The sequence below is a fragment of the Pristiophorus japonicus genome, chromosome 7, assembly GCF_044704955.1.
Source record: "Pristiophorus japonicus isolate sPriJap1 chromosome 7, sPriJap1.hap1, whole genome shotgun sequence".
NCBI classification, from domain to species: Eukaryota; Metazoa; Chordata; class Chondrichthyes; family Pristiophoridae; genus Pristiophorus; species Pristiophorus japonicus.
The window spans coordinates 78,086,430-78,108,472 of NC_091983.1; the positions used below are offsets into that span (position 1 = coordinate 78,086,430).

Genomic DNA, 22,043 nt, shown 5'->3' on the forward strand with positions numbered 1-22,043 from the left:
CTAGTCTGACTCTTTATTCAAGACATAATAACTGGCGACGAGATACAGATGACGAACCCCAACGCAACAATGCAGAGAACTGTGGGCATCCTGGAGAAATTTTCAGAGGGAGATGATTGGGAAACCTTCGTGGAGCGACTTGACCAATACTTCGTGGCCAACAAGCTTGAAGGAGAAGTGAATGCTGCCAAATGAAGGGCGATCCTCTTCACCGTTTGCAGGGCATCAACGTATGGCCTCATTAAAAAACCTGCTCGTTCCAGTGAAACCCACTGACAAGTCATACGATGAATTGTGCACACTGGTCCGGGAGCATCTAAACACGAAGGAAAGCGTTCTAATGGCGAGGTATCGGTTCTACACGTACAAGAGGTCTGAAGGCCAGGAAGTGGCGAGCTACGTCGCCGAGCTAAGACATCTTGCAGGATATTGCAAATTTGAAGGACATTTGGAGCATATGCTCAGGGACTTCTTTGTACTTGGCAATGACCATGAAGTAATACTTCGCAAACTTCTGACTGTAGAGACCCCAACCTTGAGTAAAGCCATAGCGATAGCCCAGATGTTTATCTCCACCAGTGACAATACCAAACAAATTTCCCAGCACACTAGTGCTGCTGTAAGTACTGTGAACAAAGTAACATTGTTTTTGAATCAAAATGTACATGGCAGGACTTACACGCCTGTAGCTGCACGTCCGCAGGTGACTCAGAGTCCACCATCAAGGGTGGTGAGTACAAGGTCATTAACACCTTGTTGGCGCTGCGGAGGTGATCATCGATTCCATTCATGCCACTTCAAAGGATACGTTTGCAAGGGCTGTGAAACAATGGGACAGCTCCAACGCATGGGCAGGCGAGCTGCAAACCCTGCTAATCCTGCAAACCATGTTGCAGTGGAGGACAGATCCATGGTGGATCATGACGAACCACAGCCTCAGACCGAGGAGGCAGAGGTATATGGAGTGCACAAAGTGTCCCCCGATAATGCTGAAGGTTGAATTAAATGGACTCCCAGTGTCCATGGAGCTGGATATGGGTGCAAGCCAGTCCATAATGAGCAAAAAGACTTTCGATAAGTTGTGGTTCAACAAGGCTTCAAGACCAGTCCTGACTCCCATTCGTACCAAACTTAGAACGTACACAAAGGAACTGATTCCCGTAATTGTCAGTGCTACCGTAAAGATCTCCTACGATGGAGCGCTACACGATTTAACACTCTGGGTGGTACCGGGCGATGGCACCATGCTGTTCGGCAGGAGCTAGCTGGGAAAGATACGCTGGAACTGGGACGACGTCCGAGCGTTTTTGTCCGTCGATGACACCTCATGTGCTCAGGTCCTAAGCAAGTTCCCCTCGCTGTTCGAACCAGGCATCGAGAAGTTCCAAGGAGCAAAATTGCAGATCCATTTGATTCCGGGGGTGCGACCCATCCATCACAAGGCGAGAGCGGTACCTTACATGATGAGACAGAGGGTGGAGATCGATCTGGACAGGCTGCAAAGAGAGGGCATAATTTCGCCGATCGAATTCAATGAGTGGGCCAGTTCGATTGTTCCAGTCCTCAAGGGAGAAGGCACCATCAGAATCTGTGGTGATTACAAAGTAACTATCAATCATTTCCCACTACAGAATCAATACCCGCTACCAAAGGCAGACAACTTATTTGCAATGCCGGCGGGAGGGAAAACATTCACGAAGCTGGTCTTGACCTCGGCCTACATGATGCAGGAGCTGGAGGAATCTTCGAAGGGTCTCACCTGCATCAACACGCACAAAGGTATCTTCGTTTACAACAGATGCCCGTTTGGGATTCGATCGGCCGCAGCGATATTCCAGAGTAACATGGAAAGCTTGCTGAAGTCAGTCTCGCGCACCGTGGTCTTCCAGGATGACATCTTGGTTACAGGTCGGGACACCGTCGAGAACCTGCAGAACCTAGAGGAGGTTCTTAATCGGCTTAATCTGTGAGGCTTAGGCTAAAACGCTTGAAGTGCGTTTTCCTGGCACCTGAAGTGAAGTTCCTGGGGAGAAGAATCGCGGCGGACGACATCAGGCCCACCGATTCGAAGCCAGAGGCAATCAAGAACGCACCGAGACCACAGAACGTGATGGAGCTGTGGTCATTTCTAGGACTCCTGAACTATTTTGGTAACTTCTTACCAGGTCTTAGCACATTGTTAGAACCCCTGCATTCTTTATTGTGTAAAGGAGATGAACGGGTATGGGGTAAAAGCCAAGAAAATGCCTTTGAGAAAGCTAGGAAGCTGTTATGTTCAAACAAATTGCTTGTGTTGTACGATCCATGTAAACGTTTGGTACTAGCATGTGATGTGTCGTCGAACGGGGTCGGGTGTGTATGACAACAAGCTAATGAATTTGGGAAATTGCAACCGGTTGCTTATGCATCCAGAAGTCTATCTAAGGCCGAGCGGGCCTACAGTATGATCGAAAAAGAAGCGTTAGCTTGTGTTTACGGGGTAAAGTAAATGCATCAATATCTGTTCAGGCTCAAATTTGAATTGGAAACCGACCATAAGCCATTTATATTCCTCTTTTCTGAAAATAAGGGGATAGATACGAATGCATTGGCCCTCATCCAGAGATGGGCGCTCACATTGTCTGCATACAACTACGCCATCCGCCACAGAAAACTGTGCCGATGCTCTCAGTAGGCTACCATTGCTCACCACCGGGGTGGAGATGGCACAGCCTGCCGATTTAGTTATGGTAATGGAAGCATTCGAGAGTGAGCAATCACCTGTTACCGTCTGACAGATTTGAACCTGGACGAGCCAGGACCTCTTACTGTCCTTAGTAAAAAAACTGTGCGCTCCACGGGAGTTGGTCTAGTGTCCCGTTAGAGATGCAGGAAGAAATAAAGCCGTTCCAGCGGCGCAAAGATGAAATGTCTTTACAGGCAGACTGCCTCCTATGGCTTATCGGGTAGTTGTGCCAAAAAAGGACAGGGACATTTTCATTAGTGATCTCCACAGTACCCTCCCAGACATTGCAATAATGAAAGCGATAGCCAGATCCCACGTGTGGTGGCCCGGTATCGATGCAGGCTTAGAGTCCTGTGTGCACAAATGCAACACATGTTCTCAATTAAGCAATGCACCCAGGGAGGCGCCACTAAGTTTATGGTCCTGGCCCTCCAAACCATGGTCTAGGGTTCATGTCGACTATGCAGGCCCATTCTTGGGAAAAATGTTTTTAGTAGTTGTAGATGCGTACTCCAAATGGATTGAATGTGTGATAATGTCGGCAAGCATGTCCGCTGCCACCACTGAAAGCCTACGGGCCACGTTTGCCACGCATGGCCTGCCTGATGTCCTTGTAAGTGACAATGGGCCGTGCTTTACCAGTGCCAAATTCAAGGCGTTCATGACCCGCAAGGGGGCAAACATGTCACGTCTGCCCCATTTAAGCCAGCGTCCAACGGTCAGGCAGAACGAGCAGTTGAAACAATCAAGCAGAGCTTGAAAAGGGTAACTGAAGGCTCACTGCAGACTCGCTTATCCCGAGTCCTGCTTAGTTACCGCACAAGACCCCATTCGCTCACCGGGGTCCCTCCCGCTGAACTGCTCAAGAAAAGGGCACTTAAGGCAAGGCTTTTGTTAGTCCACCCTGATCTACACGAACAGGTAGAGAGCAGGTGGCTTCAACAGAATACATATCATGATCGCGCAAATGTGTCACGCGAAATTGAAGTAAATGATTCTGTATTTGTGTTGAACTATGGACAAGGTCCCAAGTGGATTGCTGGAACTGTTTTGGCCAAAGAGGGGAGTAAGGTGTTTGTGGTCAAACTCGCAAATGGACTCACCTGCAGAAAACACTTGGACCAAACCAAACTCAGATTTACGGACTATCTAGAACAACCCAAAATATACTCTACCTTTTTTGATCCTCCAACACACACACACAAGTGGCAACCGACCCAGTGGTTGACCACGAAGCAGAACCCATCACCCGCAGCAACCCAGCAAGACTCACCACCCGCAGCAGTCAAGCAAGGCCAGCTGCACAGCAGCCCAGCGAAGGCCCAACAAACGACTCAGCAACACCAGCATTTGCACCGAGATGATCAACCAGGGAAAGGAAAGCCCCAGATCGACTCACATTGTAAATAGTTACACTACTGACTTTGGGGGGGGCGGGGGAGTGTTGTTATGTGTGTAAACCTGTAATTACCATGGCTAACCACCAGAGAGCTTATCCCCTGGAGTCCCAAGGGATCGTGGGCACCTGTATATAAGGAGGCCTCACAGGCTGGAGAGGCACTCTGAGATCTGTAATAAAAGGACTACGGTCACACTTACTTTGAGCTTGCAGTATCTAGTCTAACTCTTTATTCAAGACATAACAGTAGCCTTGAGGAAGAGTTCATAGAGTGTATTCGGGATTGTTTCTCAGAACAATACGTTGTGGAACCAACCAGGGAGCAGGCTATTTTAGATCTGGTAATGTGTAATGAGACTGGATTAATTAATGATCTCATAGTAAAGGATCCTCTTGGGAAGAGGGAAGAGGGATCACAGCATGGTAAAATTTCAAATTCAGTTTGAGGCTGAGAAAATTAGGCCTCAAGCTAGTGCTCTGAACTTAAATAAAGGCAATTACAAAGGTATGAAATCCGAGTTGGCTAAAGTGGATTGGGAAAATTTAAAGGGTAAGACGATAGAAAAGCAGTGGTAAACATTTAAGGAGATATTTCATAATTCTCAGAAAAGATATATTCCAGTGAGGAAAAAAAGACTGAGAAGGATGAATCATCTGTGGCTAACTAAGGAAGTAAAGGATAGTATCAAATTGAAAACAAAGACATACAATGCTGCAAAGAATAGTGGAAGGCAAGAGCATTGGGAAGTTTTTAGAAACCAACAAAGGATGACTAAAAGAGAGAAGATAGTTTGAGTAAACTAGCAAGTAAAATAAAAACAGGCAGTAAGAGTTTCTACAGGTAAATAAAAATGGAAAAAAAGTGGCTAAAGTAAATGTTGGTCCTTTAGAGGATGAGACTAGGGAATTAATCATGGGAAACAGGGAAATGGCAGAGATTGAGAGCAAATATTTTGTATCGGTCTTCATTGTAGAAGACACTAAAAGCATCCCAATAATAATAGATAATCAAGGGGCTATTAGGAGGGGGGAACGTAAAACAATGATAAAAGTACTAGGCAAACTAATGGGACTAAAGTTGGACAAGTCCACTGGATCTGATTTCTTTTAAGACCTTAGGACGCAGGCAATGACTGCAGAGATAATGGATGCATTGGTTGTAATCTATCAAAATTCCCAGGATTCTGAAAAGGAAAACCACAAATGTAACACCCCTATTTAAGAAAGGAGGGAGTCAGAAAGCAGGAAACTATAGACCAGTTAGCCTAACATCTGTCATTTGGAAAATGCTGGAGTCCATTATTAAGGAAGTAGTACCAGGACATTTAGAAAATCATAATGCAGTCAAGCAGAGTCAACATGATTTTATGAAAGGGAAATCATGTTTGACAAAATTGCTGGAGTTCTTTGAGGATTTAATGAGCAGAGTGGATAAGGGGAACCAGTGGATGTAGTGTTTTTGGATTTCCAGAAGTCATTCGATAAGGTGCCTCATAAAAAGGTTACTGCACAAGTGTAAGGGGATAAAATACGGTCACTAGAGTGGAGACAGACCGATGGTCACGAAAGTGGATACTGAAGGTAGTGAATTGATCTGACACGTAAAATGGTCCAGATTAAAAGGGATTATCAGTATTAGGAGGTTCTAAGCAATCAGGAGTTCCTCTGTATTCCGGTAGAGATTGTGATTGACCGATTATATGTAAAACTCGCTTATGTGTGTAAAGCATGCTTATACACTCGCTTGCATTGGGTTAAGAAGGAGGAAGCAGCAAATCCTGATGGTTAATGAACCATCCGTTGTATTAACCTTAGTACAGACTCATGGGGCTAGAACCTCCACTTTTGAGCTTAGCGCCCAAAAATGGGCATTATTTCCGGTGTGGGTGTTAAAAAAAGGGTTTTCAGATCTTTGGCTTCTCTCCCATTCTCAAAACACCTAGTTTACATTTTTGAAATGAGCATTACCGCGAGCGATATCAAATGGGCGGCAGTGTTAAATTTTTCTGATCTTCTGCCGTAAAGCATGGCTGTCCTTAGCAACGGCATGGCAATGCTCGATTCCGGCGATTCTGGAGGTCAAGGGTCACCATGATATGCGCAGAAGAGGAGAAAGAGAGAGGGAGGGAGCTCAGAGGCACTGAAAGCGTGTGTGGGTGTGCTATGTGCTCGTTTGGCTGTTGTGGGAGGTTCGAGGAAGATTCATCAGCAGCATAAAGCCCACTAAGCACCAAGAACATAGTTGGCAATGAGTTTTTGTCCAACAAATAACATAAAATGGAAGGGATGGAGGAAGCCCTGGAGCTGGTAGCCAGGAACATTGGTGGCAGAGGGCTCCCAGTGATCCCGGATCGCCACACTGCACCCCAAGGGTGACGCACCCCCATTGCCAACCACACACGAGAGCCAGCAGCAACATCTTGCTTCTGGCTTGGAGCACGTTCCTACCTCGGGACCATCCTCTCCCGTATCTATCCAAGCAGCGCTTCGGCCGTCCCCCCGATCCCCCAATGAAACATCGGGGACGTCCTCGGCCAGGCGGCTTGGAATCAGGAGGATAAGGGGAAGGGGTAGAGGTGAGGAGGACAACTTAAACTTTAAAGGTCACCAAGGTGATGCCCACCATTGATGAAAACAGTGTGTCAGCCATGGAAATAACGCCAACGTTCTTTCAGGCAAAGCGATCATTGATGAGCTCCTGACATAAGGCTCTTGCAGCTATCATGCCACCATGAGCCCTTTCATGCAGTGGCATGGCTTCAGCGTCAGCCTGATTGTCTAGCCCGATGTCAGCATCCAACTCCAGGTTCTCCTCTACCTCTCTCTGGTGAGGTGGACTGTCAGACTCTTCAGGCAATTCTTGTCCCCACCTGATAGCCAAGTTGTGTAGCCTGGAGCAGACCACCATGAATTGAGCTATCTGCTCAGGATGGTATTGGAGCTCGCCTCCTGAGTGGTCCAGGCATCTGAAGCCTCAGCACTCCAATGGTTTTCTCCACAATATTGCGAGTTGCTCTGTGGCTCTCGTTGTATCACCTCTCAGTCTCGTGTGAGCGTCACGCAGGGGGGGGGGGGGGGTCATCAGCCAGGTGGTGAGGCCATATCCTTTGTCCCCAAGCATCCAGCATTGACCTAGTGGCTCATTGTTAAACAAGGCAGATACAGTGCTCTCACGCAGGATGTACACATCATGGACGCTGCCCGGAAATTGAGCATTCACTGCCACTATAATTTGCTGGTGGTCGATAACCAGCTGGACATTCAGGGAGTGGAATCCCTTGCAGTTCTTGAAAACCTCAGCATCCTGAAAAGGTGCCCACATTGCGATGTGCGTACAGTCTATTGCTCCCTGCACCTTAGGGAAGTTTGCAATTCTGGAGAAACCTAGAGCCCTCTCACTCTGTGCCTCCCTGATCATAGGGAAGCTGATCAAGTCCCTCCTGCACGTGACCTATCTAATGCAGCAATGTGTGGCATGCTGAGAAAGTCCGCAAATGTCACCAGCTGTGGCCTGAAAAGAACCCGAGGCATAGAACGACAGTGCCTTTGACCTCGACGGACAGTGCAGTTCTGATAGTGCTGGCAGGCTGCAGGTCTGCCCTTATCAGTTGGCATACCTCAGTGATAACCTCTTTGTGGAAGGCAGGTGGTGTCGGGCAAGTCGAGGTAAGAATGCTTCTCCTTGTACTTGCAGGGGGTGTAACGTCTAGTCCTCCTCATCTGTCTGTCACTTCGTACATTGGGCACATAATGCAATGCAGCATTCCTTCGGCGATGTAGAGTCCGTTGCATGTATTTGGTCACCAAGAGAGGGCAAGAAAGGACAGGCCCTATTGCAGTAGCTCTGTCTGTGACCGATTGCACACAAACAAGGAATGTCCCGACGAGCATACCTCTTCAATTCCAATCTGTCACAGTGTGGTCAAGATGTTTTCAGAGATGTTCACATCAAAACCAACGACCTGCAGAGTACATCCGAACCCCGCCAAAGTTGAAGCACAGCAGCCTTTTAAAGGACGCGACATGTGATCTACAACATGACATCCATAACGCTGTGATTTGTTCCAGTTAGTTCCACTTTTTGTGGCCGTTTTTTTTAGCGAACGATATTGTGGGCGACGTGTTCGAGGTGGTGAAATTGACGGTGGGCGATCTCCATGGCCGCTAATTTGGGTAAATATGCTCTTTACGACAAAAAACAGTCGCCGAGCGTTAATAATGAATCTCGGCGTTAATTCCATGAGGAAAGTAATGCTGGACAATAATATGGGCATTGAATTCACCCATTCTGCTGATACCGTCCAAAAAGTGGGCGGGCGGGAATATTTTTTCTCGGTGTTAAGCCCATTGGGGAAATAACGCTTGGCGATAATCTAAAAAAGCCCATCAGTTTCCATTTTGTGCCAAAATGGGCGAAATCTGGTCATTATACGTCATTTCAGCGGTAAAATGAGCGTTAAGTGAGCGTTAGGCATGCAAAAAAAGAGGAGGTTTTAGCCCTTGGAAGCTTATATATTCAGTACAGAACAAGGACAGTAAAATGTTTGGGAACATAGATTATAGCAGTATGGGAACAGGATGGTATTGACTGGTAGTTTTGACTAGAGTTCTTGGGAGAGGGAGCAGGAGGCACCATCTTGGAAAACAAAGTTAATCAACACGTCATGAGGAACTGAGGCAAAGTTGACACCATTGAATAATACATTCCAGAAGGGTGACATGTGATGGGAGATGGACAGGTGGGGAAGAACCACTCAGAGCCAGTCTGATAAGAGTCAACTTTGCTGATAGCAGTAGGCCAATCGGTGGTTTTGTAGGAGGTTGGGGTTAATATATTGGCATGCATAGAGGATTGGCTAACTAACAGAAAACAGAGTCAGGATAAATGGGTTATTTTCCAGTTGGCAAACAGTGACTAGTGGGGTGCCGCAGGGATCAGTGTTGGGTCCTCAACTATTTACAATCTATATTAATGACTTGGATGAAGGGACCGAGTGTAATGTAGCCAAGTTTACTGATGATACAAAGATGGTTGAGAAAGCAAAATGTGAGGACACTAAAAATTTGCAAAGGGAGTATAATGTGGGAAAATGTGAGGTTATGCACTTTGGCAGAAAAAAAAGTAGAAAAGCAAATTATAATTTAAATAGAGAAAAATTGCAAAGTGCTCCAGTACAGCGGGACCTGGGTGTCCTTGTGCATAAAACACAAAAAGTTAGTATGCAGGTACAGGAAATAATCAGGAAGGCTGGCCTTTATTGCAAGGGAGATACAGTATAAAAGCAGAGAAGACCTGCTACAACTGCACAGGGTATTGGTGAGGCCACACCTAGATTAATGTGTACAGTTTTGGTCTCCGTATTTAAGGAAGGATAAGCATTGGAGGCTGTTCAGAGAAGGTTCACTAGGTTAATTCTGGAAATGAGGGGGTTGACTTATGAAGATAGGTTGAGTAGGTTGGGCCTATACTCCTTGGAGTTCAGAAGAATGAGAGGTGATTTTATCGAAACATACAAGATAATGAAGGGGCTCAACAAGGTGAACGCAGAGAGGATATTTCCAGTCATAGGGGAAACTAAAACTAGGGGACATAGTCTCAGAATAAGGGGCTGACCAGTTAAAACTGAGATAAGGAGGAATTTCTTCTCTGAGGGTTGTAAATCTATGGAATTCTATGCCCCAGAGAGCTGTGGAGGCTGGGTCACTGAATATATTTAAGGCAGAGATAGACAGACTTTTGAGCGATAAGGGAATAAAGGGTTATGGGGAATGGGCAGGGAAGTGGCACTGAGTTCATGATTATACTTTTCCAAATGTTCCGCTACTGCTTACTTAATAATGGACTCCTGCCTTTTCCCAATGACAGATGTTAGGTTAACTGGTCTATAGTTTCCTGCTTTTTGTCTGCCTCCTTTTTTAAATAGGAGCGTTACATTTGCAGTTGTGAAAAAGAATGTTGTAGTGGTAGGGGATAGTATAGTCAGGGGGTTATATGCTGTTCTCTGCAGCCACGATCGGCAGTTCCGAAGACTGTTTTGCCTTAACGGCATCATGGTTAAGGATATCTCCTCGCGGCTGGTAAAGAATTTGGAGTGGGAGGGGAAGGATCCTGTTGTCGTGGTCCATGTAGAAACCAATGCCATAGGCAGAACTAGGAATGAGATTCTACTGAGAGAGTTTGAGGGGCTAGGGTCCAAATTAAAATGCAGAACCTCAAAAGTAATAATCTCTGGATTGTTACCTGAGCCACACAGAAATTGGCATAGGGACAAGCAGATGAGAGAGTTAAATGCTTGGCTGAAAGAGTGGTGTGTGAGGAAAGGGTGTCGATTCATGGGGCATTGACGCCGGTACTGGGGAAAGAGGGAGCTGATCCGTTGGGACTGGCTCAGACCAGTGTCCTGGTGAATCGAATCATGTTTTTTTGAGGATGTGGCTAGCAGGGTAGATAAAGGAGAACCAGTGGATGTAGTATATTGGGGTTTCAAAAAAGGTATTCGATAAGATGCCTCATAAAAGTTTGTTATGCAAGATAAGGGCTCATGTGGTTGGGGGCAATGTTTCCTGTAACTATTTTTTGGTGCATGGACACTTTAACTGTATGACCCATTCAATTTTCCACACATTCACAGCTATTTCCATGGAAAAGTCAGTGAGCAGCCTGTGCGTGATCTTCAGACTGCTGAGCAGCTTAACGGGAACATTGGCTGGGGGTAATATATTAGCATTGACAGAAGATTGGTTAACGGACAAAAAAGAGTGTACAGATAAACGGGTCATTTTCAGGTTTGCAAGCTGTAACTAGTGGGATGCTGCCAGGATTAATGCTTGGGCCTCAGCTATTTATAGAACCATAGAATGGTTACAGCATAGAAGGAGACCATTCGCTCCGTCGAGCCCGTGGCAGCTCTCTGCAAGAGCACTTCACATCATCCCACTCCCCTGAATATTTTGTTCCTTCAGCTACTTATCCAATTCCCTTTTGTAAGCCATGATTGAATCTGCCTCCAGCACCCTTTCAGGCAGTGCATTCCAGATCCTAACCACTCACTGCGTAAAAAAGATTTTCCTCATGTTGCCTTTGGTTCTGTTGCCAATCACCTTAAATCTGTGTCCTCTGGTTCTCGACCCTTCCACCAATGGGAACAGTTTCTCTCTATCTACTTTATCATGACCCCTGGGGAATACCTTCCTCCAAATCAAAACCAACCGTGCACCACTAATCTGTTTCCTGTCACTCAGCCAATTTCATATTCATTCATGATGCCGTTGACCCTTGCATTCCATGAGCTTCAACTTTGCTGGCAAGCCTATTATGTTGCACGTTATCAAATGCCTTTTGAAGTCCGTGTACACTACATCAACTGCATTGCCCTCATTAACCTTGTTACCTCATCAAAAAACTCAATTGTCAGTTAAACATGATTTGCCTTTAACAAATCCTTGCTGGTTTTCCTTAATTAATCTATACTTGTCCAAGTGACAGTATCGTTTCTAAAAGCTTCCCCACTACCAAGGTTAAACTGACTGGCCTGTAATTGTTGGGTTTATCCTTACACCCTTTTTGTGTAACATTTGCAATTCTCCAGTCCTCTGGCACCGCCCCTGTATCTATGGAGATTATGGCCAGTACTTCCACAATTTCCATCCTTACTTCCCTCAACATCCTAGGATGCATCCCATCCGGTCCGGTCCTGGTGACTTATCTACTTTAAGTACAGCCAGCCTTTCTAGTACCTCCTCATCAATTTTTATCCCATCCAGTATCGCAACCACCTCTTCTTTCACTATGACTTTGGCAGCATCTTCTTCCTTGATAAAGACAGATGCAAAGTATTCATTTAGTACCTCAGCCATGTCCTCTGCCTCCATGTGGAGATCTCCATTTTGGTCCCTAATCGGCCCCACCCTTCATTTTACTACCCATTTACTATTTATATGCTTCTAGCAGATTTGGGGATTTTCTTTTATGTTAGCTGCCAATCTATTCCCATACTCTCTTTGCCCCTCTTATTTCCTTTTTCACTTCCCCTCTGAACTTTCTATATCTGTAACATTGCCTGCGTCCACTCCTGCCTCAGCTCTTCTGCTGCTGAAACCCTCATTCATGCCTTTGTTACCTCTAGATTGGACTACTCCAACTCACTCCTGGCTGGCCTTCTACGTAAACTTGAGGTCATCCAAAACTCAGCAGCCCGTATCCTTACTCGCACCAAGTCACGATCACCCATCACCCCTGTGCTTTCTGACCTATATTGGCTCCCAGTTAAACAATGCCTTGGTTTCAAAATTCTCATCCTTGTTCACAAATCAGTCCATGGCCTTGCCCCTCCCTATCTCTGTAATCTTTTTCAGCCTCACAACCCCACAAGATGTCTGCACTCCTCAAATTCTGGCCTCTTGAGCATCCCTGATTATAACTGCTCAACCATCGGTGGCCGTGCCTTCAGCTGTTTGGGCCCTAATGTCTGGAACTCCCTAAACCTCTCTGCCTCTCTTTCCTCCTTTAAGACACTCCTTAAAACTTACATCTTTAAACTGATCTTATCAAAACGTATAAGATTATGAGGGGGCTTGACAAGGTGGATGCAGAGAGGCTGTTTCCGCTGATAGGGGAGACTAGAACTAGAGGGCATAATCTTAGAATAAGGGGCCGCCCATTTAAAACTGAGATGAGGAGAAATTTCTTCTCTCAAGAGGGTTGTGGATCTGTAGAATTCTCTGCCTCAGAGAGCTGTGGAAGCTGGCACATTGAATAAATTTAAGACAGAAATACACAGTTTCTTAAATGATAAGGTGATAAAGGGTAATGGAGAGCGGGCTGGGAAGTGGACCTGAGTCCATGATCGGATCAACCATGATCGTATTAAATGGCAGAGCAGGCTTGAGGGGCCGTATGGCCTTCTCCCGCTCCTATTTCTTATGTTCTTATATAAACAAGCTTTTGGTCATCTGCCTTAATTTCTTCTTTTGTGGCTCGTTGTCAAATGTATCTGTTTTGTCTTGTAACACTTATGAAACGCGTTGGGATATTTTACTACGTTAAAGGCACTGTATAAATAAAAGTTATAATTTCATCATCATCATCATCATCATCATAGGCGGCCCCTCGAACGAGGATGACTTGCTTCCACAAGAGTTCACAGATGTTTCAATGAAAGAGCCGAACTCCAATTGAGGGGGTGGAAGATGCCTGGGTGTGGATTTTTTTTAACGTGTGGTGACCGCTGCACATCAGCCACCACACGGGCTCGCCAGAGCTAGGCCTTTCTCCAATGGCAAGGGTTGAACCAGGATGACTGGAGACCTGCTCTGCTGCACGGACCTTGTGCGCACACATATCGCAATGTGGGCTGGCCGGCGCTGCCCCTGGTCCCTCCGAACCTCTGGGCCCCGTATTCTAATTCGCCGCACCTTCGCCCACAATGTTCCAGGGCCCGGCGCTCCAGCTCTATTTATAGCCCCGACCTGCGGTGGTGTTCTCACAGGAGCTCCCGTAACAAATCCATGCTGACTGTCCCAGATTTAATCTGTGTCTTTCTAAATGAAGATCATCTAACTCTATCAGCATAACCATCTATTCCCTTCTCCCTTGTATGCTTATCTAGCCTCTCCTTAATTGCGTCTATCTTACTCGCCTCAACCACTCCCTGCGGTAGTGAGTTCCACATTCTCTCCACTCTCTGTGTAAAGAAAACTTTATATAGCTATCATCATTTAGCCTGGTTCTCACTTGTATACTCAACCTGACATCAGCATCAACTTACTCTCTATCTTACTTTCGGCATCCAGGGAACTCTGGCTTTAGTTGTTCTACCTTTCCTCCTCGTGAGAATGTACCCGAACCATAAAGGCAACCCATTGTTCCATTACAGTTTTGCCTGCCAATCTTTGATTCTAATTTAACCGGGCCAGATCCATTCTGAACCCACTGAAATTGGCCTTCCTCATATGAAGTATTTTTACTCTAGACTGCTCCCTGTTCTTTTCCATAGCTAATCTAAACCTTGTGATACTGTGATCACAGTTCCCTAAATGTTCCCCTACTGACACTTGCTCTATTTGACCCACCTCATTCCCCAGAAACAGATACAGCAATGTCTCCTTCCTTGTTGGGCCGGAAATGTACTGATCAAGAAAGTTCTCCTAAACACACTTCAGAAATTCTTTCCTCCCTCTGTCCTTTACACTATCCCAGTCTATATTAGGATAGTTGAAGTCCCCCATTATCACTACTCTATAGTTCTTGCATCTCTCTAAGTTCCCTGCAAATTTGCTCCTCTATATCCTGCCCACTAGTTCGCAACCGAAAGAATACATCGAGTAGTGTAATGACACCTCCATTGTTTCTCAACTCTAACCAAATAGATTCTGTTCTTGGCCCCTCCAGGACATCCTCTCTCTCCAGCATTGTAATATTCTCCTTAATCAATACTATCACCCCACATTTTTTTCCTTCCCTATCTTTCCTGAACACCTTATATCCAGGAATATTTAGTACATAATCCTGCCCTTTTTTGAGCCAGTTATCACCATGACATCATATTCTCATTTGAGCCTGCAGCTCACCAACCTTATTTACCACACATGCACTGTAAACCTATCTTGGACCTTTTTGTATTCTCTCTTAGTCTGACCCCACCTAATACCGTACTATTTCTTACTCTATTGCTATGTCTCTCCCAATCCTTTGTACAGCATATTCTTCCTTTCTACAGCATATTCTTCCTTTCTAATGCTATATCTATAATCTACATTAATGACTTAGAGTGTAATGTATCCAAATTTGCTGATGATACAAAACTAGGTGGGAAAGTAAGCTGTGAGGAGGACATAAAGAGCCTGCAAAGGGATATAGACAGGTTCAGTGAGTGGACAATAAGGTGGCAGATGGAGTATAATGTGGGTAATTGAGAGGTTATTGGCTTTGGTCTAGAACTAGGGGGCACTGTCCCAAGAGAAGGGTTTGGTCATTTACTGAGATGAGGAGGAATTTCTTCACTCAGGGCTGTGAATCTTTGGAATTCTCTACCCAAAGGGCTGTGGGTGCTGAATTGTTGAGTATATTCAAGTCTGAGAAAGCTATATTTTTGAACTCTAGGGAATATTAAGGGATATGGGGATCGGGCAGGAAAGTAGAGTTGAGGTCGAAGATCTGCCATGATCTTATTAAATGGCAGGGCGGGCTCAAGGGGCCTGCTCCTGCTCCTGCTCCTAATTCTTACGTTCTTTTGCAACTCAGAAATGTAGTAAACAATGAGGAGGGTAGTAAAAGACTTCAGGAGGACATACAGACTGGTAAAATGGGCAGATACATTACAAATGAAATTTAACACACAGAAGTGTGAAATGATACATTTTGGTAGGGCGAATGAGAGGCAATATAAACAATATGGTATCATTTTTAAGGAGGTGCAGGAAGAGAGAGATCTTGGGGTGTATGTACACAAATCTTTGAAGGTGACAGGACAGGTTGAGAAGGCTATTTAAAAAGCATATATGGTCCATGGCTTTATTAACAGAGGTTTAGAGTACAAAAGCAAGGAAGTTATGCTAAACCTTTATAAATACTGGTCAGGCCCTATCCAGATTAGTGTGTTCAATTCTGGGCACCACAATTTAGGAAAGATGTCAAGGCCTTGGAAAGGGTGCAGAAGAGATTTACTAGAATGGTACCAGGGATGAGGGACTTCAGTTGCAAGGAGAGACATGAGAAACTGGGGTTGTTCTCCTTGGAGCAGAGAAGGTTAATAGAAGATTTGATAGGTGTTTAAAATCATGAAGGGTTTTGACAGAGAAAACAAGGAGAAACTGTTTCCAGGAGCAGAAGGGTCAGTAACCAAAGGACACAAATTTAAGTTGATTGGCAAAAGAACCAGAGGCGATACGAGGAGAAAAATTATTACACAGCGTGTTTCTGCGATCTGGAATACAGTGCCTGAAAGGGTAGAAGAAGCACATTCAATAATAACTTTCTAAAGGGAATTGGATATATACTTGAAGGGAATTTATTTTTTAAAACAGGGCTATGGAGAAAGAGCAGGGGAGAGATATTAATTAGATCACTCTACCAAAGAACCGGCATAGGCATGATGGGCTGTATCATTCTATGATATCTCAGCAAGAATAGCATTAGGTTAGGGGTTCAAAGAGTTTTAAAAAAAAAAGAATATATGGCTACCAATTAATCAAAAATATGTATTTAAAATTTAAAATAGTTCAGCTTACATTGTGATCACCTTTGAATAAGGTTGCTAATTTAGTGCAAATCGATAGTTTTGTGGTGTTGAAGTATTCCATTTTGGGCAAAAGAATTATTAAAGATACTGCGCCCTGTACAGCATTTGAAGGCAGTAATACAGAAGTCTCCATTTCTGACCATCTTAATTCAAAGATGATAGGATGAAGGAAAGCAGCAAAAAAAGAGAAAAGGTTGCAACCACATGATTGCAGTAGCCTCTCTGTGGCTTTGTGGATTCTTAAGTCACAACCGTTATAGTCAGGATAGAAATGCCAAGCTATTTGAGGGAGACTATTACAGCTGGCAGAGATATTTTCTTCCCATTAGTCAAGGCTAAATTTAAATCCAAGTCCCAGAGTTAAAAATACTGTGTATTATCCAATCCCTCAGTGTACTGCATTTAAAGGTTCTGCTGAATCAACAGAATGGGAGTAAGTTTATTCAACACAATATGAGGGAATGGAATATTGTTTGTTACCCAATTTCATCTCAATTGTCTGCAATGGGAAAATTTCACCAATTTTTCAGCAGGCAATTATTTCCTGACAATGGATTCTTTACCTTGTATGCAAAGGAATAGTCGCACCAAAATCTCTCATTTGCAAACTGATCCAAAATTGATATTGATAGTAGATGTAGAGAACATGTCAACTATACTGTCCCATCTTCCAGATTCAGTAGGAAGTTGACGGCTGCTGACAATAGTGAAAAAGTAAAATCAAGAGAAAAAAAGTGCACCACATTTATAAAGCCATGGTCATGAGTTTGAGATCAGGGTTACAAGAACTTGATGCGTTAACAGCAATGGTATTGAAAAAAATGACGTAAGGGGGAAGACCTACGGTACACAGAATTAGCTGAGTTGAACAAAGCAACATGTACAGTAAGTTATGAAGAGGCTCCTTGCTTTCCCCCCAACCTTATGTCAAAGCAAATATGAACCCATAAAGCAGTAGACAGCTTTGGCAGTTACAGAAATGAGTCTTTGTATTATTCCTCTCCCATTTCAGCTTCTTCTGTCCATGCCATCCTCCCAGTCGAGCGAGATGGTCAGAGATGAAATCTTTTCCACGAGTACCTTCAACCATAATAGGAAGTGATTTTCCTGGCCCAACTATACCATGGTACTGGACAGTTGAAGCATACCTAAATTGCACTGTCCAAGGTTCACCCGACTTTGCTGTACCGGGCCGTTAACATAGCCCAGCCTCATCTGCCACAGTCCCGATTCCAGGGAGCGCTTTGTGCTGGCAAATGGGAGTGGGAAGAGGAGTGTAGCAGCAAGCCCGAGACATACAATTGCAGTCTTGACTGCCAGCCTCAGAGCCTCAGGGTGCTGTTGAGTCATGGCTGCGAGGCAGCCTGGGGGGGCCAAAAAGTGCTGTAATGTAGAGCAAAAATAAATTTCCCAGTTACCTGCTATACCTGTTCCACTTGTGCTAGGCCCCCTCAGACTCTCTGGTGCAAGGCCCGCTTACTAGTTTCGTGGGAAACCTTGCGCTGAAATCCAAGGAAATAGAGCTTGGAGGTCGAAGACATCTGTGATCCCCCCCCACACCTCATTTGGTAAGCTAGGCCTACATCTACTGCTGGCAAAGGCCTTATTCTACTCTTTGGCAGAAGCCCCAGAAATCTCAGCAACATAAAAGGGAGTGGAACCCAAAAACTGGCCGATATTCTTCAGGTGCAACATTTTTTTTCCCTCTAACTGGAACACCTCATGACTGCATGCACTTCACGAAGGTAGCTGGCTGAAAGCAAGAATACCCCTGCAATCTGAACTGGTTTACTAGAGGAGAGATTGGTGCTTAGATCCTGCAAAGTGCCATTGTAATTTATATTCGGATTCTTAGAATGTCAATAATTTCAAAACTGCACCAATTCAAAGAACAACAACTTTGGCTGAGAGTTTCCAGGGGTTCAGCGGGCGCGATCGGTGGCAGGTCGGGTGGGAAAGCGTTGTTTCCCTAGTAACTTGGGACCCCGCCACCACGCACTTTCCCCGATGTCGGGTCTGTTAGCACTGAGCAGGCCTGACACGCAACGGCAGGGAACCCAATTCAGGTACTTTTGAACTTGTTTAGAGATTATTAAGAATATATTTGACCATTTGATTTTACGTTCTCGGGGTCCATGCTGCTTGGGGCTCATGTCTGTTAAGCTGAGACGGGAGTTCAGTGGCCATTGAATCAGCTGTTGAGTTGACAGCTTCAAATGTAAAGTAAAAGCTCCCACCTTACTGAGATATCTTCCCTCAACAATAAACTCTTCCTCACTGTATTTTCACAACAGATTCACCATGCTACAATCTTTACACGTCTCCATCCAGTCCGATCTTATTACCTCACTCATCATTGACAGATTACTTGTGTCATCTCTGCTTCACCTGCCATCTATTCTTTCAGCATTGGTGCCTTTATACTCTCTCACCTTGATCAGCCATAACACCAGCAGCATTAACAACGCCAACCTTCTCTGCAATCACCTGATGCTGCACAGGACACAGGGCATCAGCACCTGACCACATTGCTGCCCGGGAGGCCAGGGATGTCCTTGCCATGGCCAGATTTACTTCACTTGACACTGGACACCCTGGCTGCCACATGAAGGGCCAGTTTGGCATCACCAAACACCATAATGCATCCCTACAATGCCCAAGCCATTCCTTTCCCACTCATCACCATTGCGGGGGATACCTTATGTCTCACCATTTACTGCACTCATTAAGCCACTTCCAAAGATGCACACAAATCTGCCCAAGAACAGAGTCTTGAAAATAAAAGGTTTCCATGTTTGACACCACATTAACATAAATGTTACATGAACATTGGATAAAATACCCAAATGTGTTGTTAGTTGGTATGACTGCAGTATGATGAGGGTGTGAGGAATGGCGAATAAGATGGGAATTTGATAATATAGATAGGAGAGGGATGAGCCGAAGCTAAGTTGGTGTCAGTAAGGATGTGCAGGAGTAGGGTAGGGAAGGCAGGACGATGGGAATGTGATGAAAGGGACAGCAGGATGAGGTCGAGTGTGGCTTTGTACTAACATTTTGTGATTTATTGAGATCATTGAAACCTAGCTCTGCACCTAGGTCCTCCCTGCTTATGCCCTCCTCTGCATTGTGCAACCAAGCTGTAATGATTACCTGGGGAGGTCTCTCCCACCCACTGGAAGGGAAGAGGGCTTCCCTGTGTGCTGTTACTCCCTCCATAAGCATACAGAGGGAGCCATGGGAGAGTCTGAGTGCAGCCCTGTGCTTCTGTGCAGTGATTGTCAGTGTTTGCAGCTCTCAATACAGTAGAGCACTGAAAGCACAAATGTCAAAATACATTTGGACTTGGTCCCTTTAAGGAAACCAGCCAATGACACTTCATTAAATGAAGTCACCAGACCCACTTCCTATAATTGGACTGGAAACGCGGTGGGCGGACTTAACTAGTCCCATCAAGGTAAATTTATTTCAGATAGTGGGATGGAGCCAGCAGCGGGATCGGGTCACGCCACCGACGTCGCCTGCCGCAGACCCGCTGTGGTCAGCAAAATCATGGATTTTGTTTCAGGTTGTTAAAATTTTATAAATTTACTCTTACAAATTTTGGTCTTGATCTTGGCTGTGATAGAGCACTGTAAAGGTGCTTAATGGAACCAGGGAAGCTATAATCAACACATTTTAATACAGGGCTGAGCTAATTTAATTGTGATGGTTTTGAATTAGAATGTATTATACTTGGATACTTTTAAAACAACATTCAATGAAAAAAAAATCACACGCTTAATCAATTTAGAAAGGCAATCGATGCCTATACCTACTTCACCCTTTGCATTGGCTTCCTCAACAATAGCAAGAAATCTCTTGATTTGTTCAGTAGAGGGCGGGCAAAAATCTGAGATCTTTATGTGGTGAATCTTCACTCCTGGACAAGTATCATGGTATGGCGGCTTTTTCTCACAAAGCGTGACTAGATGTTGGATGCCATTATCGTACAAATACTGATAGTGTGCAGGTAATCGTGGCAAGGCCATACCAGCAAGTTTATTTGGTTCAATCCAGGAAAAGTTGTGTGGAGCAGATGCCATTTTTCATTCACCTGTTTAAAAAACAATGTTCAATATCATATAAATTGCTATCATGGAATCGGTTAAGAAGGTAGCTACTAAATACATACTTTTTAATGTCAAGTGGGTTTGTTTCACCATGTTGGAATGTTCCCCCAAGGGTTTCATAATATCGACTGAAGGCTATAAAGGCAAGATAAAGTCTCCAAAATATGATCCAAAAATCCACTCCCATTTTTGTCTCATTGTACCTTTAGTTACAAATACTTAATTACCAGCAGTTCTCCTTGCTGGTTTGCTACCAATGATGAGTAGTATTCCACAGCAGTTAGGATTTCTGCAATAAAGATGCAAGTCCAACAAGAAGAAGATACTGCCATCTGATACAGGTGCAGTGTCAAGAATCCGAACCCTTGGGACCAAGGCCATTCCAGATTCCAGACTTTTGTCTTTGATGTCATGAATCTGGAAACACCCGAGCCCAGGTTCGAGCATTTCCGGATTTCGAAACGTCAGAAAGGGGGGGTCTCACCGAGGAGCTGTTCAGGCTGTCGGCCCTGTCAATGAGATTGGCGGGCGGGGCCCCACCCCCAAGATGGTGTTTGAGCGGGCCCCACCGTGGAGCTATTCAGGCGGGCCCTGTCGCGGAGGTGGTGTTCGGGCAGGACCCTGCTGTGCAGGAGGTGTTAGGGCGGGCTAGCGAGGAGGCCCCGAGGTAAGGGCAGCGGCGGCGAGCAGGGAGAGGCCCGAGATCGGGCAGTGGCGGCCCCCAAGATCGGCAGGTCCGGATTATCTTACGGATTCCAGATGACCCTGCCACCGATCGCTCTGGATTCCAGAACATTCCAGATTTTCAATGCTGCACCTGTAGTTAGAAACAGAGCACAGAAGGGACCATTTGGCCCATCGTGCCAGTGCCAACTCTCTGAAGGAGCCAACAGTTAATACCACTCCCCTGCTCTTTCCCCCATAGCCCTGCACATTTTCCATTTTAAGTATATTTCCAATTCCCTTTTGAATGTTTATGTTGAAGCTGTTTCCACCGTGTGCATTCCAGATCATAATTCATTGTGTAAAATAATTTCTCCTCATTTCCCCTTGGCTTTTTTGCAATTATCTTAAATTGGAGTCCAGTGGTTACTGACCCTTATGCCAGTGGAAAGTTTCTCTTATTTACTTTATCAAAACTTGATATAATTTTGAACACCTCTATTAAACCTTTCCAGTCTTTCCACATAACTGAAATTCCTCTACCATTCTAGTAAATCTCCTCTGCACCCTCTCCAAGGCCTTGGTGTCCTTTCTAAAATGTGGTGCCCAGAATTTGACACAATACTCAAGCTGAGATCTAACCAGTGGTTTATATCGGTTTAGTTTTAAGGGGCTTAGTAGCTTTGAAAGTGGTTAAATCCCCAGGCCCAGATGAAATGTATCCCAGGCTGTTAAGAGAAGCAAAAGAAGAAACAGCAGAGGCTCTGACCATCATTTTCCAATCCTCTCTGGCTATAAGTGTGGTGCCAGAGGACTGGAGGACTGCTAATGTTGTACCTTTGTTTAAAAAAGGAGAAAGGGATAGACTGAGTGGTGGGAAAATTAGTGGAAAAAATCCTGAGGGA

General features: G+C 45.0%; 1 protein-coding gene across 2 annotated transcripts in view; it reads right to left on the reverse strand.

Annotated features, from left to right (window-relative positions):
- Positions 1 to 22,043, reverse strand: part of dusp23b (dual specificity phosphatase 23b) — a 50,773-nt gene that overhangs the window by 3,554 nt on the left and 25,176 nt on the right. For both annotated transcript variants that reach the window (XM_070884385.1, XM_070884386.1), the window contains exon 2: positions 20,182 to 20,459. In XM_070884385.1, the coding sequence (XP_070740486.1) occupies positions 20,182 to 20,448 (267 nt within the window). In that variant the 5' untranslated portion in view covers positions 20,449 to 20,459. The remainder of the gene's footprint in view (positions 1 to 20,181; positions 20,460 to 22,043) is intronic.